The sequence below is a fragment of the Hemitrygon akajei genome, chromosome 1 (genome assembly GCF_048418815.1).
Source record: "Hemitrygon akajei chromosome 1, sHemAka1.3, whole genome shotgun sequence".
Taxonomy (NCBI): Eukaryota; Metazoa; Chordata; class Chondrichthyes; order Myliobatiformes; family Dasyatidae; genus Hemitrygon; species Hemitrygon akajei.
In genome coordinates this window covers 186,200,513-186,214,558 of record NC_133124.1, presented here as the reverse complement: position 1 = coordinate 186,214,558, position 14,046 = coordinate 186,200,513, and the positions used below count along the sequence as shown (strand labels likewise).

General features: G+C 53.4%; 1 protein-coding gene across 1 annotated transcript in view; it reads left to right on the top strand.

The window, feature by feature from the left end:
* LOC140733232 (POU domain, class 2, transcription factor 2-like) overlaps window positions 1–14,046 on the top strand; it is a 386,783-nt gene that overhangs the window by 337,960 nt on the left and 34,777 nt on the right. Inside the window, exons 4-7 of the mRNA XM_073056287.1 lie at window positions 5,445–5,510; window positions 8,873–8,907; window positions 11,584–11,646; window positions 13,657–13,770. Coding sequence (XP_072912388.1) covers window positions 5,445–5,510; window positions 8,873–8,907; window positions 11,584–11,646; window positions 13,657–13,770 — 278 coding nt within the window. The remainder of the gene's footprint in view (window positions 1–5,444; window positions 5,511–8,872; window positions 8,908–11,583; window positions 11,647–13,656; window positions 13,771–14,046) is intronic.

The following is a 14,046-nucleotide window of genomic DNA, read 5'->3' as shown; positions in this document are numbered from 1 at the left end:
TAAAACATTCAGTGTGGATCTCCAGGCTCCTGTACCTCCGCTTTCATGAGCCACAGACTTTCGGAGATGTCCTCAATGGTGGGGAGTCTTGTGCTGACTGAGTCTACAGCTTCTTTCGACCTTGTGGATTAGACCTCCATACCAGGAGATGATGCACCAGGAGGGATTCTCTCCACTGCACATCTGTAGAAATTTTTTAGAGTCTTTGGTGACGTAACAAATCTTGGGCTCCTAATGAAGTGGAGCCAGCTGTTTTAGTGTGCCTTTGTAGCTGTAGAATCTGCAGTACCTGGAGCAGGCAGGTGGGAATCTTGTACAGCATGGACAAGTGTGGCTGAAGAGCCTGTTTCGTTGTGGTATGGCTCCTGACCCTACCAATCACTGTGTAGGTTTCACACTTACGAGTCCTTCCAAAGGGTATCATTTCACTTGCAGCAAAGTGTGATTAAATTGTAGGGCACTGGAGACCATGCAGGGAGATCGGTGAGTGTGCTCCCCACAGCTGGGTGGCAGAGATTAATTATCCAGTAAGGGACAATATGAGAGAGTATCTGTCATGGAAAAAGTGCAAGAATATCGTCAGCAAACCTGGGTAAGAATTTCAAGTAAAACAAAATGATTTGAGCCCGTCAGTGACAGTGTTGGAATGGTGTAAAACTTCATGGAATCATACAGCATGGAAAAAGGTTGTTCAGTCCGCTATCTGCACTGACCTGTGGTCAAGCATCTGCTTTCACCACATCTTCAAGAACTTGGCCCCCCCCGTACCCTTCTCTGCCTGGGAGATTCAACTGCTCGTCCAGTCAAATCTTTAGTGCTGTCAGTGACTATGGTTTCACCTCTCTATCTCCGACAGTGTGTTCCAAGTACTCAGCACTCAGGCAGAAGAAGGTCACCTCCAGAATCTCTAAAGTCTCTGGCCCACTTCCCCTATCTCAGTAAGAAATTACAGCTAGAAATTCCATTGTGTAACCTCTGAAATGATGATGCTGTTCAGATCATATATCAAGTTGTGTAAGACGCTGAGACATTAGTGAGGTCTAGTTTGGAGTACAGTGTGCAGTTTTGGCCATCTAGCTACAGGAAGGATATCAATCAGATTGAAAGTGTACCGAGAAAATTTGCAAGGATGGTGTTGGGGCTTGAGAACCTGAGTTTTAGGGAGAGGTTGAGTAGGTTACGATTTCATTCACTGCAGTACAGGAGACTGGGGGAGATCATACAAAATTATGAAGGGTATAGATAGGGGTATGCAGGCTTTTCCCTCTTAGATTGGATAAGACTGGAAATGGAGGTCATAGGTTTAAGATGAAAGGTAAAATATTTAAGGGGAATCTGAGGAGAAACTTCTTCACTCAGAGGGTGTTGTGAGTGTGGAACGAGCTGCCAGTGTAAATGGTAAATGCGGGTTCAATTGTAATGTTTAATGAATCTGTAGATGTATGAGAGCGGTAAGGAGGGATATGGTCAGGGTGCAGGTAGGTGGGATTAGGCAGAAGATCAGGTCAGCATGAACTAGCTGGGCCAAAAGGGCTTGTTTCTGTGCGGTAGTGCTCTGTGCCACAATTACTGTGTTCACTTGAAGAGCCGGATTGTGCAGGTGGCCAAGTGTGGCAGGGAAATGTAACCCTGGCTTTCTAGCCATATTTACAGGCTTTATGGTGAAATAAAACTCCTTTAGTTGACAAATTGCAGAGTTGTGGACACAGCTTCGAACATCACAAAAACCAGCCTCCCCTCTGTGAACTCTTTCACTGCCTCAGTAACACAGCCAACATAATCTAAAACCCTGTCCACCCCTGACTTTCTCTCTTCTCCCTCTGTCCGTCGGGCAGAAGGTACGAAAGCCTGAAAGCACGCACCACCAGGTTCACGGACAGCTCCTACCCCACCTTAATATTGAGCAGACCACCAGTAAGTTAAAAAGGACTTTTGACCTTACAGTCTCCCTCGTTATAATCTTGCACCTTACTGTTTACCTGCTCTGCAGTTTCTCTGTCGCTGTTCACTTTATTCTCTATTCTGTCATTGTTTTATCTTGTTCTACCTCAATGCACTGTGTAATGTGTATGAACAGTATGCAAGACAAGCTTTTCACTTAAACCAATTCCAAAACGTTTCTGCTCAGCAATTCCATCGCAGCCCATGCCTCCCTCTGGTCCCCTCCTCCTTCTCTTTATTCCATGGTCCACTGTCTTCACCTGTTAGACATTTCCTTCAGCCCTGTACCGCTTCCACCTATCCTCTCCCAGCTTCTTACTTCATCCACACCCACCCACCTTCCCCCTCGCCCATCTCCCACCAGCTTGTACTCCACCTCCCACCCCCACCCCACCTTCTTACTCTGACATCTGCCCCTTCCTTTCCGATCCTGATGGAGAGTCTCAGACAAAAACATCAACTGTTTATCCTCCTCCCATAGATGCCGCCTGACCTGCTGAGTTTCTCCAGCATTTTGTGTGCATTGCTCTAGATCAGGATCCCCGACCTTTTTTTATGCCATTGACCAATACCATTAAACAAGGGCTCCGTGGACAACAGCTAGGAACCCCTGCTCGAGATACGTCCCCATTTACGCTTCACGCTGTTGAGATGGGGGTCTTCTTTCCACTGCTGTTCATGAGTTTAACCAGAGACCAGTCAGCTGAAGTAGAACATCCACAAATGAAAACCCTACAGTTATAAAAGGGGTCCTCTTAGTTTAGCAGGAACTCCAGGAACTCTAGCCTGCAGCATTTAATTAAAATGTTACCAGCACTGACTACTACATTGCAAATGGTTAGGCAATGTGCAATTGTCCCACCAGCTTTCTGGGATGGATCATTTCTGTTAGTCGCTAGATCATGTTCTCCCTGAGTCAATGTGTTAAGATGCCATTTCTGATACGGTAGTTTCACTAGGAGGCCTGTTTTTCCCTCACTGTGAGTACTGCCACGTCCTGGATGGTGTTGGGGTCTTGTTAAAACTGCATTCCCCAAGGCAGGCAGAGGGCAGTCCACTCCCTCCTGACCTATGCTTTGGAGATGGGGATAAAGTTCTTGGGGAGTCAGGACTAGCCAAGTTAGGCACCGAGGTTGACATCAAATGGTTGGGCCGAATGGTCTGTAAGCATGCAGTATCGCTCTGTGGCACTCTTTGTACTGGAACCCCTTCCCTCCACCCTACAATCAGGTCTGCCCCATCTGGGGACAACCTCTCCATCCAGAGAGTTGAACCATCAGTCCCACTAGCCCCAGGGGTATTGGTAGCAGGACGGAGAGCTGGACAGATGGGTGAAGGGGAGGTGAGGTTCAGCGAGTGGGCTTGGAGCTGTGGGGGTGGGCAGCTGCACCCATGACACATTAAATTACTCGGTACTGCAAAAACAGAATGACTTGATTGGCTGAGACTGTCTTGGTATCGGTATTGATATTGATTTATTATTAATAAACTCTTCTCAGGCTTCCAGTCATGTCAGGCATCTATTTTAACTGAAGTTTTGATGATAAATTCTGCCATCTTCATCAGGGATGATGCCTGGGCATGCCTAGTCCGGTGGTATTTATACCCCCGTCGTCCATCCCTCCTGATTGGATAGTCCTCATCCAATCAAGTTTCCGCTGTCCCACCTTGCTTACAAAGACAAAGCAATTTTAACAAAGCCGAAGGTCTCACTTGAATTCGATCATACCCTTGAGCCAGGAATCTGTACTTCCAGGGTTTTGTATCTTCTGCCGGGTGGGAGGCGGGAGCAGAGAGACTGTCCAGGGTGGGTGGGGTGACTCATTAAGCCGGCTGCTTTACCGAGACAGTGAATAGTGTAAACAGAGTCCATGGGGGGGGGGGGAGCACTGGTTTTTGTGATGTTCTTGTGCTCACGGGCAGAGTAGTTGCTGTACAAAGCTGTGGTGCGTGCAGATAGGATGTTTCTATGGTGCACCGATAAGTCAGCGATGGTCCATGGAGACAGCCTCCCGTGGAAGGAGAGGGATTTGTGAGCTTTCCTGGCCATAACTTCCATGCTGCGGGCAGACCATCTGCTTAGGGGTTGGCATTCGCCGCCCCCCCCCCCCCCTCCGCCACCCCTTCAGGCACGGAACCCACCGCCGATGTCAGCACCCCAGCTACCCCACCCCCCCATGGTACATACCCAGTATGTCCTCTTGCTACCTACCCACATCCTGGGCTGCTGTTTTCCCCCTTTTACCCTGCCAGTGGCCCTTCCCAGAGACAAGCCAGGGCCGGTCTCTCCCTTCGCAAGATGACCTAGGAACCAAGCAGGTCAGGCAGCATCCGTGGGGACGAATAAAGAGTCAATTTCTTATTCCTCTCCCTTGATGCAGCTTGACCTGCCGAGTTTCTCCAGCATCTTGTGCGTGTTACGCTGGATTTCCAGAATCTGCAGAAACTCTTGTGTTTATACACCCCCCTCCCCTGACCCTTGGTCACTTCCTCAACTCCTGTGGGGGGCCCTTCCCCTCCCTCCCTCCTCGACCCCACCCTGAGCCGCTGGAGCAGTTACCCCTCCCCCACTGAGATCGGTCCACTTCTCCGGGGATTGATCCTTGCCTCCCCCACTCTGGGATCTGCAGGCCTCCCTCCTGTTGTCGAGGTACACAGAAGTGACTGGCCTCTCCACTCGGTCTCCCGCTGTCTCCTCTCCCTCTCGTCCCATCTCGCCCTCCAGCTCCTGCCCCTCTTTCTCACCAGTCTCAATGTCTCCCCTTCCTTTCCTCCTCTGTCTCTGCTCTGCTCTCTCCCTCCCTCCCCATGCTGTGCTCCATTTCTCGCCATCCCTCACCTCTGACGCTCATTCCCCCCGCTGTTTTCTCTCTCTTTTGTTTTCTTTTCTCTATCTTTTCCTTCTCTTTTTCTCCGTGTCTTTCCCCTTGATTTTCCTTTCTCTGTCTATCTTTCCATCTCACTCTCTCTCTCACTGCCTCTCTATATCTCTATCTCCCACTCTCTCTCACTATCATTACTTCTCCCGGTTATCTCTTTCGTCCATCTGTATCTTAGTATCTCTGACTCACTATCTCTTTCCCATATCTCTATTTCGCAATCTTTCCTCCCTCTCGCTCTCTCTTTCTCTCCTTTTCTCCCTCACCCTCTCTCTCACTGTCAGTCACTCTTTCCCTCTGTCTTGTTATATCACCCCTAACTACCCAGGGAAGGACAGTTCTATTCTTACTCATGTCCATCAGTTAAAAAATACACAAAACTCACTGCGTATTGAAACTATACGTCCACAATATTGCAATAAGTCAAGAAAACCCATAAGAAACATTAACCGAAAGTAAAGAGAGAGGAAGCTAGTCCTGCCGTTAGTGGGATGATCGTGTTTGTACAAATGTTGGACTTTTCAATGTGATGCTATGAGGGGAGCAGTGTTAGTGTGAAATGTCAAGCACTGGTAACCCGGGGACAGCCTGTGTCTGAAGTTAATGTTTGTCATCTCCCTGCAGAAATAAGAATGAACAAAGAGACAGAATGTGAGAGTGCCGGATTGGAGTCCCAGCTGGAGCTTACAGGTACAACCGAGCTTACACACAGAGCCGAGCTTACAGGTACAGGCGAGCTTACAGGTACAGCCGAGCTTACACACACAACCAAGCTTACAGGTACAGCCGAGCTAACAGGTACAGCCGAGCTTACACACACAGCCGAGCTTACAGGTACAGCCGAGCTTACACACACAGCCAAGCTTACAGGTACAGCCGAGCTTATAGGTACAGCCGAGCTTACACGCACAGCCGAGCTTACAGATACAGCCGAGCTTACACACACAGCCGAGCTTACACACACAGCCGAGCTTACAGGTACAGCCGAGCTTACAGGTACAGCCGAGCTTACACGCACAGCCGAGCTTACACACACAGTCAAGCTTACACGCACAGCCGAGCTTACACACACAGCCGAGCTTACAGGCACAGCCGAGCTTACACACACAGCCGAGCTTACACGCACAGCCGAGCTTACAGGTACAGCCGAGCTTACACACACAGCCGAGCTTACAGGCACAGTCGAGCTTACAGGTACAGCCGAGCTTACAGGCACAGCCGAGCTTACACGCACAGCCGAGCTTACACACACAGCCGAGCTTACACGCACAGCCGAGCTTACAGGTACAGCCGAGCTTACACACACAGCTGAGCTTACACACACAGCCGAGCTTACAGGTACAGCCGAGCTTACACACACAGCCGAGCTTACACACACAGCCGAGCTTACAGGTACAGCTGATCTTACACACGCAGCCGAGCTTACAGGCACAGCCGATCTTACACACACAGCCGAGCTTACTCACACAGCCGAGCTTACAGGTACAGCCGAGCTTACACACACAGCCGAGCTTACACACACAGCCGAGCTTACACGCACAGCCGAGCTTACAGGTACAGCCGAGCTTACACACACAGCCGAGCTTACACACACAGCCGAGCTTACAGGTACAGCCGAGCTTACACACACAGCCGAGCTTACACACACAGCCGAGCTTACAGGTACAGCTGATCTTACACACACAGCCGAGCTTACAGGCACAGCCGATCTTACACACACAGCCGAGCTTACAGGTACAGCCGAGCTTACACACACAGCCGAGCTTACAGGGACAGCCGAGCTTACACACACAGCCGAGCTTACACACACAGCCGAGCTTACACGCACAGCCGAGCTTACACACACAGCCGAGCTTACACGCACAGCCGAGCTTACAGGTACAGCCGAGCTTACACGCACAGCCGAGCTTACAGGTACAGCCGAGCTTACAGGTACAGCCGAGCTTACACACACAGCCGAGCTTACACGCACAGCCGAGCTTACAGGTACAGCCGAGCTTACAGGTACAGCCGAGCTTACACACACAGCCGAGCTTACACGCACAGCCGAGCTTACACGCACAGCCGAGCTTACAGATACAGCCGAGCTTACACACACAGCCGAGCTTACACACACAGCCGAGCTTACAGGTACAGCTGATCTTACACACACAGCCGAGCTTACTCACACAGCCGAGCTTACAGGCACAGCCGAGCTTACACGCACAGCCGAGCTTACAGGTACAGCCGAGCTTACAGGTACAGCCGAGCTTACACACATAGCCGAGCTTACAGGTACAGCCGAGCTTACAGGTACAGCCGAGCTTACACACATAGCCGAGCTTACAGGTACAGCCGAGCTTACAGGCACAGCCGAGCTTACACACATAGCCGAGCTTACAGGTACAGCCGAGCTTACACGCACAGCCGAGCTTACACGCACAGCCGAGCTTACAGGCACAGCCGAGCTTACACGCACAGCCGAGCTTACACACACAGCCGAGCTTACAGGCACAGCCGAGCCTACACGCACAGCCGAGCTTACACGCACAGCCGAGCTTAAAGGCACAGCCGAGCCTACACGCACAGCCGAGCTTACACGCACAGCCGAGCTTACAGGCACAGCCGAGCTTACACGCACAGCCGAGCTTACACACACAGCCGAGCTTACTCGCACAGCCGAGCTTACAGGCACAGCCGAGCTTACAGGGACAGCCGAGCTTACACACACAGCCGAGCTTACACGCACAGCCGAGCTTACACACACAGCCGAGCTTACACACACAGCCGAGCTTACACGCACAGCCGATTTACAGGTACAACTGCCGGCAGCCTCACACTGCCAGGAGGGTGGGACATCACTATCGCCTCTCTGTCCTCTGCATCCTGATGTATCTCTACACCCTCCCCCCTTCTCTCACTGGTGACACAAGGATGGGGTGGGGGCTAAGCTTGCATGTGGGCATGTGTCTGCCTCTGCCAATGTGGTGTGACCACGTGTAGGGGGTGGTGGGGTGCCAGGAACCAGACTCAGATGGTGGGACCAACCTATTCAGATAGAGTGTGTGCGGAGGGAAAGGGCATGAGTAGGCATGTGGGAGGTGAATGAAGAGCGAGATGGGGAGGAGGGGGAGGGTGGGTGAGGAGGAAGATGCATGAAGGGGGGTGGGTGAGGAGGGAGGTGGAGAGGAAAGAGGTGAATGAAGAGCGAGATGGGGAGGAGGAGGAGGGTGGGTGAGGAGGGAGGTGGAGAGGAGAGGGAGGGTGCCTGAGGAGGGAGATGAGTGAAGGGGTTGGGAGGAGGGAGATACGTGAAGGGGAGTTGAGGAGGGAGATGAGCGAAGGGGGAGGTGGGGAAGAGGGAGGAGTGAAGGGGAAGGTAGGGGAGGAGAGAAGTGGAGGAGGAGGGAGTTGGGGAGGAGGTGGAGATTAGGTGAGGACGGAGAAGTGATGATGAGGGAGGTAGGGGAGGAGTGTGGTGGGGAGAAGGGAGCTGAGTGAAGAGCAGTTGGGGTAGGAGGGAGGTGAGGTGGGGAGGAGGGAGATGAGTGAGGGAGGAGGTGGGGAGGTGGGAGATGAGCGAAGGGGAGGTGGGGAGGAGGGAGATGAGTGAAGGGGAGGTGGGGTCGAGAGAGTTGGGGAAGGAGAGAGATGAGCGAAGGGGGAGATGGTGAGGAGGGAGGTGGAGAACGGCAAGGCCAGGAGGCATCTCCTCCAGTCTGATCCACTGCATTGATGTGGCTTCCTGGGAGAGACCTACTGAGGACCAGGCGACCATTTGGCCAGCTTGAGCTTTCAGGTCCCCTGTGATTTCAGCTGCCCTCCACGTTCCCACACTGACCTGCCCATCCACAGCCACAGTGAGGCCAGTCACACAAGTGAGAGAAATGACTCCTTTTGTCCCTCCCCGCTACCGAATATGTTTACATGGAGCACTGCCAAATGAAAGCAGCATCCATTGTCGTGGGAGCGAGTCAGTCTGAAGGCTGGGACCAACCGGGGCAGTATCCCGAACCTGCTCTCCACCCAGTCCCGTGTCAATCACCGATAATCTGTGTCTGTCTCTCTTCCAGACGCCGAGAGGAGCAGCTCAGATATCAATCACAAGGTGGGTGCTGTAGACCCTGTCTGGAACTGGAGGGGTGAGGCCAAGGGCAGAGGAGGGAGCCGGGCAGGACGGCTGAGAATAGTGGGGTGGGGGTGTGATCGCACAGAGGGGGCAGGGAGGGGTGGTATAGTGGGTCGTGAGGGAACCCTTGGGCTGGGTATGTTGTGTGAAGAGGCGTTGGAGCCTGGGGGTTGGGGAGAGAGTGAGAGCACCTAATGGGATGTGGGGAGGTAGTGGATGGGGGGGGGGGTTAGTAGAGGTTGTAGAGAAACTGAGATAAGCTCTTCACTCACCCTGTCCACGCTGGCCAGCACCCTCCCCCCATGCTTCTCCCCATCGCCAGCTTGACGAGGTGGGGGGAGAGAGGGAGAAGCTGAGACAGGGAGAGGGGGAGGTTGATGGGTGCAGGGTTGGGGATGTGAATGAGTGGTGTCGGGGGTTACAGAGGGTGGGGGGTGGTGTGGAAGCAACCTACCAGAGGGAGAGGGTGACTGAGAATTGGAAACCTCAGCGTTCATGCTGGACTACCCAATGGTGGGGGGTGGGTGGGTACAAGGTGCTGTCCCTCTGGCTGACAGTGGGAAAGGGAGAGAACAGACAGATTAGTGTGGGAATGGGATGGGGAGGTGAAAGGGCGTACCCGTGACCGACTGGTGGGTGTGCTGCTCTGCAGAACAGTCGCCCAGACTGTGCCAGTATAGGGGAGGCCACTGGAAAAGCTAGACAAGGTTGGAGGAGATGCACGGGAACCTTTGCCTCACATTGTAGGGCTATTTAGAAGGTGGTGAAGGAAGAGGCGCAATTATGAGGTCAGGGAAAGGCGAGTGGGAAGGGGTAAGCAGTCCGGGGACTAAGGAGGGAGTGGTTCTCGCGGAAGGTAGAAAGAAGTGAAGAAAGGAACATGAGAAAAGGTATCATTAGTCAGGGCACTGAGAACAGGAGCTGTGACTTTTCGGTACATAGGTGGGCGGATAGAAGTCGAATGGAGGGTATTAGGCTATATTGCGCAGAAGGGTTAGATTGATTGAAAACCAGAGTTTCAGATGCTGGAAATCTTGAGCAATACACACAAAATGCTGGAGGAACTCTGCGAATCAGGCAGCATCTATGGAAGGGGGTTAACATAGAAACATAGAAATCTACAGCACAATACAGGCCCTTCAGCCCACAGTGTTGTGCTGACTGTGTAACCTGTTCTAGAAACTGCCTTGAATTTCCCTACCGCATAGCCCTCTATTTTTCTAAACTCCATGGACCTATCTGAGAGTCTCTTAAAAGATGTTATTTTATCCCCCTATACCACCGTCGCTGGCAGAGTACTCCATGCACCCACCACTCTCTGTGTGAAAAACTTACCTCTGACCTCCCCCTTGTACCTTCTTCCAAGCACCTTAAAACTATGCCCCCTCGTGTTAGCCATTTCAGCCCTGGGAAAAAGGCTCTGGCTATCCACATGATCGATGCCTCTCATCGTCTTATATACTTTTATCAGGTCACCTCTCATCCTCCGTCACTCCAAGGAGAAAGGGCCAAGTTCACTCATAAGGCATGCTCTCCAATCCAGGCAGCATCCTTGTAAATCTCCTCTGCACTCTCTCTAGTATCCACATCCTTCCTGTAGTGACGTGACCAGAACTGAACACAGTACTCCAAGTGGAGTCTAACCAAGGTCTTATATAGGCTGTAACATTACCCCACGGCTCTTGAACTCAATCCCACAGTTGATGAAGGCCAACACACCTTATGCCTTCTCAACAACACTGTCAACCTACGCGGCAGCTTTGAGCATCTTATGGACATGGACCCCAAGATCTCGCAGATCCTCCACACTGCCAAGAGTCTTACCATTAATACAGTATTAGGTTTTGTCTTTAAATTGGACCTACTGAAATGAACCACTTCACACTTAGCTGTGTTGAACTCCACCTGCCACTTCTCTTTATATGAGTCGGCACGGCGTCTCTCCTGTTCTCTGTTCCGCGCTGCGATAGTCATTGGTGGACTAGAAGCACTGTACTGTGCACAGTTTCAGTCACCGTGTTATAGGAAAGATGTGGTTAAACTGGAACGAGTGCAAAGGGGATTTACGAGGATGTTGGCAGGACTGAAATATAAAGAGAGGTTGGCCAGGCTGGGTCTTCGGTCTTTGGAACGTAGGACAATGAGGGGAGACCTAATGAAAGTGTTTAGAGTTACGAGAGCCATAGATATGAAGAATGGTCACAGTATTTTCCCCAGTGCTGAGGGATATAGGTTTCAGGTGAAAGGTTTAAAATGGACAAGAGAGGGACAACCTTTGGTGAGCATATGGAACTCCTTGCCAAAGGAAGTGCTTCAGCCAGGTACAGTAGTATCTTTGAGCAGATAATTGAAGGGGTGAGACTTGGAAGGATACAGGAAAATGGAACTATTTGGATGGTCACTGAGGTTAGCAGGCACTGTTTGGGCCAAAGGGCCTGAGCCCATGCTATACTGCACGGCCTGTGGTGGGATCTTGACGTGACACTCAATCCCCGTCCGATGGTTCACCAGCGGACGTGACGGTTCAGGGACCAGTTGACGGGCTGTTCCCCATCCGCTCCCCCAGCCCCCCGGCATCCCGGGGTTGTGAGTGGACGCAGGGGTTGGGGGGGGGGGGGAGTGGGGAGACGAGCTGACTCCTGCTTCGTGTTTCAGACGCAGCCCAGTAAAGTGCCGACGATCTCCGCCCCCCCTGCGGCCCCCGGTCTCGGCAGCAAGGTAGGTGTCCGTGAGACTGAAGGAGCCCGACCCTCGCACACCGTCATCCGCCCCTGTGCTTCCGCCACCACCTGGCGCTGGCACGCACTGTGGTCTGAGCTCCCCCTGCCCGGCTCTCTGGCACGGGCAGGGAGTGAACCAGGGAAGAGGGTAAGAGGAAGCAAGGGAACTGGGGAGGAGAAGAGTGAGTGTGGTAACTGGGGAGGGTCCCGAAGGTGGGGAAGGAATGGAGGGGGCAAGGGAATGGGGAGGGAAGGTGGCAGGAATGAGAGATGGGTGGAGAGGAGGGAGTGAGAGATTGGCAATGAGGGAACTGGGAGGGGTGTAGGAGGGAGTGAGGGAACTGAGGCCTGAGGAGAGGAGAAGGAATGAGGGAACTGGAGGAGGAGGAAGAGTGGGAACTGGGATCTAGGGCGAGGAAGTGAGGGAACTAGGGATAGGAAGAAAGGGGTGAGAGAGGGAACCAGAGGGAATGAGAGAACAGAGGCCTGAGGAGAGGGAGTGATGTAACTAAACCCTGCAAGGGAATCAAGGAGAGTGGAAAGTGAGAGTGAACCAGGGAGAGGGTGTAGGAGGGAGCGAGGAAAGTGGGGAGGGTAAGGACTAATTCTTCTCCTCTACCAGTGTTGCTCGGGCCACACGTTGCTGTGTGCTGTTGAGAGGCAGCGTCTGTCCGTGCGCGTCGGGTGTGGAGAGGGGGCCGGATGTGAGGGAGCGCTGGTTCGCCTGCTCCTGGCAGAGAGATAAATCCTCCATTGCTCCGGCCCCCTCTCGCTGTCAGCCACTGCTCACCCCTTGTTCAGCACTTTCTCCTCTGTGGGCTCAGTGAGTCAGCTGTCCCCGTGGGCTGCTGGGGAAACCCCTGCCCTGGCAGGAAACAACAGCTACACCCACCACTGCTCAGAGTATTCCCTCTGAGGCACTGCACAGAGGCTGGGGTGAGGGGCCATGTGTCAGGTGTGTGTCAGGCTGTGTGTGAGGGGTGAGTTAGGCTGTGTGTGAGGGGCCATGTGTCAGGTGTGTGTGAGGGGTGTGTGTCAGGCAGTGTGTGAGGGGTGTGTGTCAGACTGTGTGTGAAGGGTGTGTGTCAGGCAGTGTGTGAGGGGTGTGTGTCAGGTGTGTGTGAGGGATGTGTGTCAGGCAGTGTGTGAGGGGTGTGTGTCAGGCAGTGTGTGAGGGGCTATGTGTCAGGTGTGTGTGAGGGGCCATGTGTCAGGCTGTGTGTGAGGGGTGAGTTAGGCTGTGTGTGAGGGGTGTGTGTCAGGCAGTGTGTGAGGGGTGTGTGTCAGACTGTGTGTGAAGGGTGTGTGTCAGGCAGTGTGTGAGGGGTGTGTGTCAGGTGTGTGTGAGGGGTGTGTGTCAGGCAGTGTGTGAGGGGTGTGTGTCAGGCAATGTGTGAGGGATGTGTGTCAGGCAGTGTGTGAGGGGTGTGTGTCAGGCAGTGTGTGAGGGGCTATGTGTCAGGCAGTGTGTGAGGGGTGTGTGTCAGGGGTGTGTGTCAGGCAGTGTGTGAGGGGTGTGTGTTAGGTGTGTGTGAGGGGTGAGTCAGACAGTGTGTGAGGGGTGAGTGTCAGGTGTGTGTGAGGGGTGTGTGTCAGGCAGTGTGTGAGGGGTGTGTGTCAGGGGTGTGTGAGGGGTGTGTGTCAGGCTGTGTGTAAGTGGTGAGTCAGGCAGTGTGTGAGGGGCCATGTGTCAGGGAGTGTGTGAGGGGTGTGTGTCAGCCAGTGTGTCAGGCAGTACACTCCCTTCTCTGTCTAAATTCAGTGCTCCACCCACTCCCACCTCCTGGCTCAGCCCGGATTGACATTTCCCAGGAGTCAGCAGGGATGCGGCCCCCATGAGGCAGCCTCAGTGCAGTCCAGAATCTTGCCCATTCCCAGTGCTCAGAAACATGTCGGACACCACACTCTGGGGCCTAGGCCTGGCATGCCCCATCTTTCTCCCTTCTTCCTCCACTGGGAGAGAACTCCCATTGTCTCCCCTCCCGCTAACACAGATCTCCCTCCACAGTTCAAGTCCGAAGATGCCGGCGACTGCCCCGATGCCCCCCAGCAGGTTCCCCAGCAGCAACAGACCCACCTCCCGCAGGCTCAGCTCATGCTGGCCAGCACCCAGCTGGCAGGGGTAAGTGACCTGACTGGGCTATCGCTGGAGGTAGTGTATGGAATACTCATGGGACGGAGACCTGGGGGAGGGGGTGGTGTGGAGTGACATGTACTGCACACCCAGTACGAGGCAAATCAGAGGAGGCAGGACCTTCTGCAGCCTGGGTCTGAACCCTCTCCTGTCCCGTCTTGCCCCTTGAGGCCCTGTGGGGAACTAATCTTGTCCAGCTACCCGAGCTGCAGTGAAACCCACAGCAACCCAACCCCCTCCCCCCCCGCACCTTCCCGTCTGCTC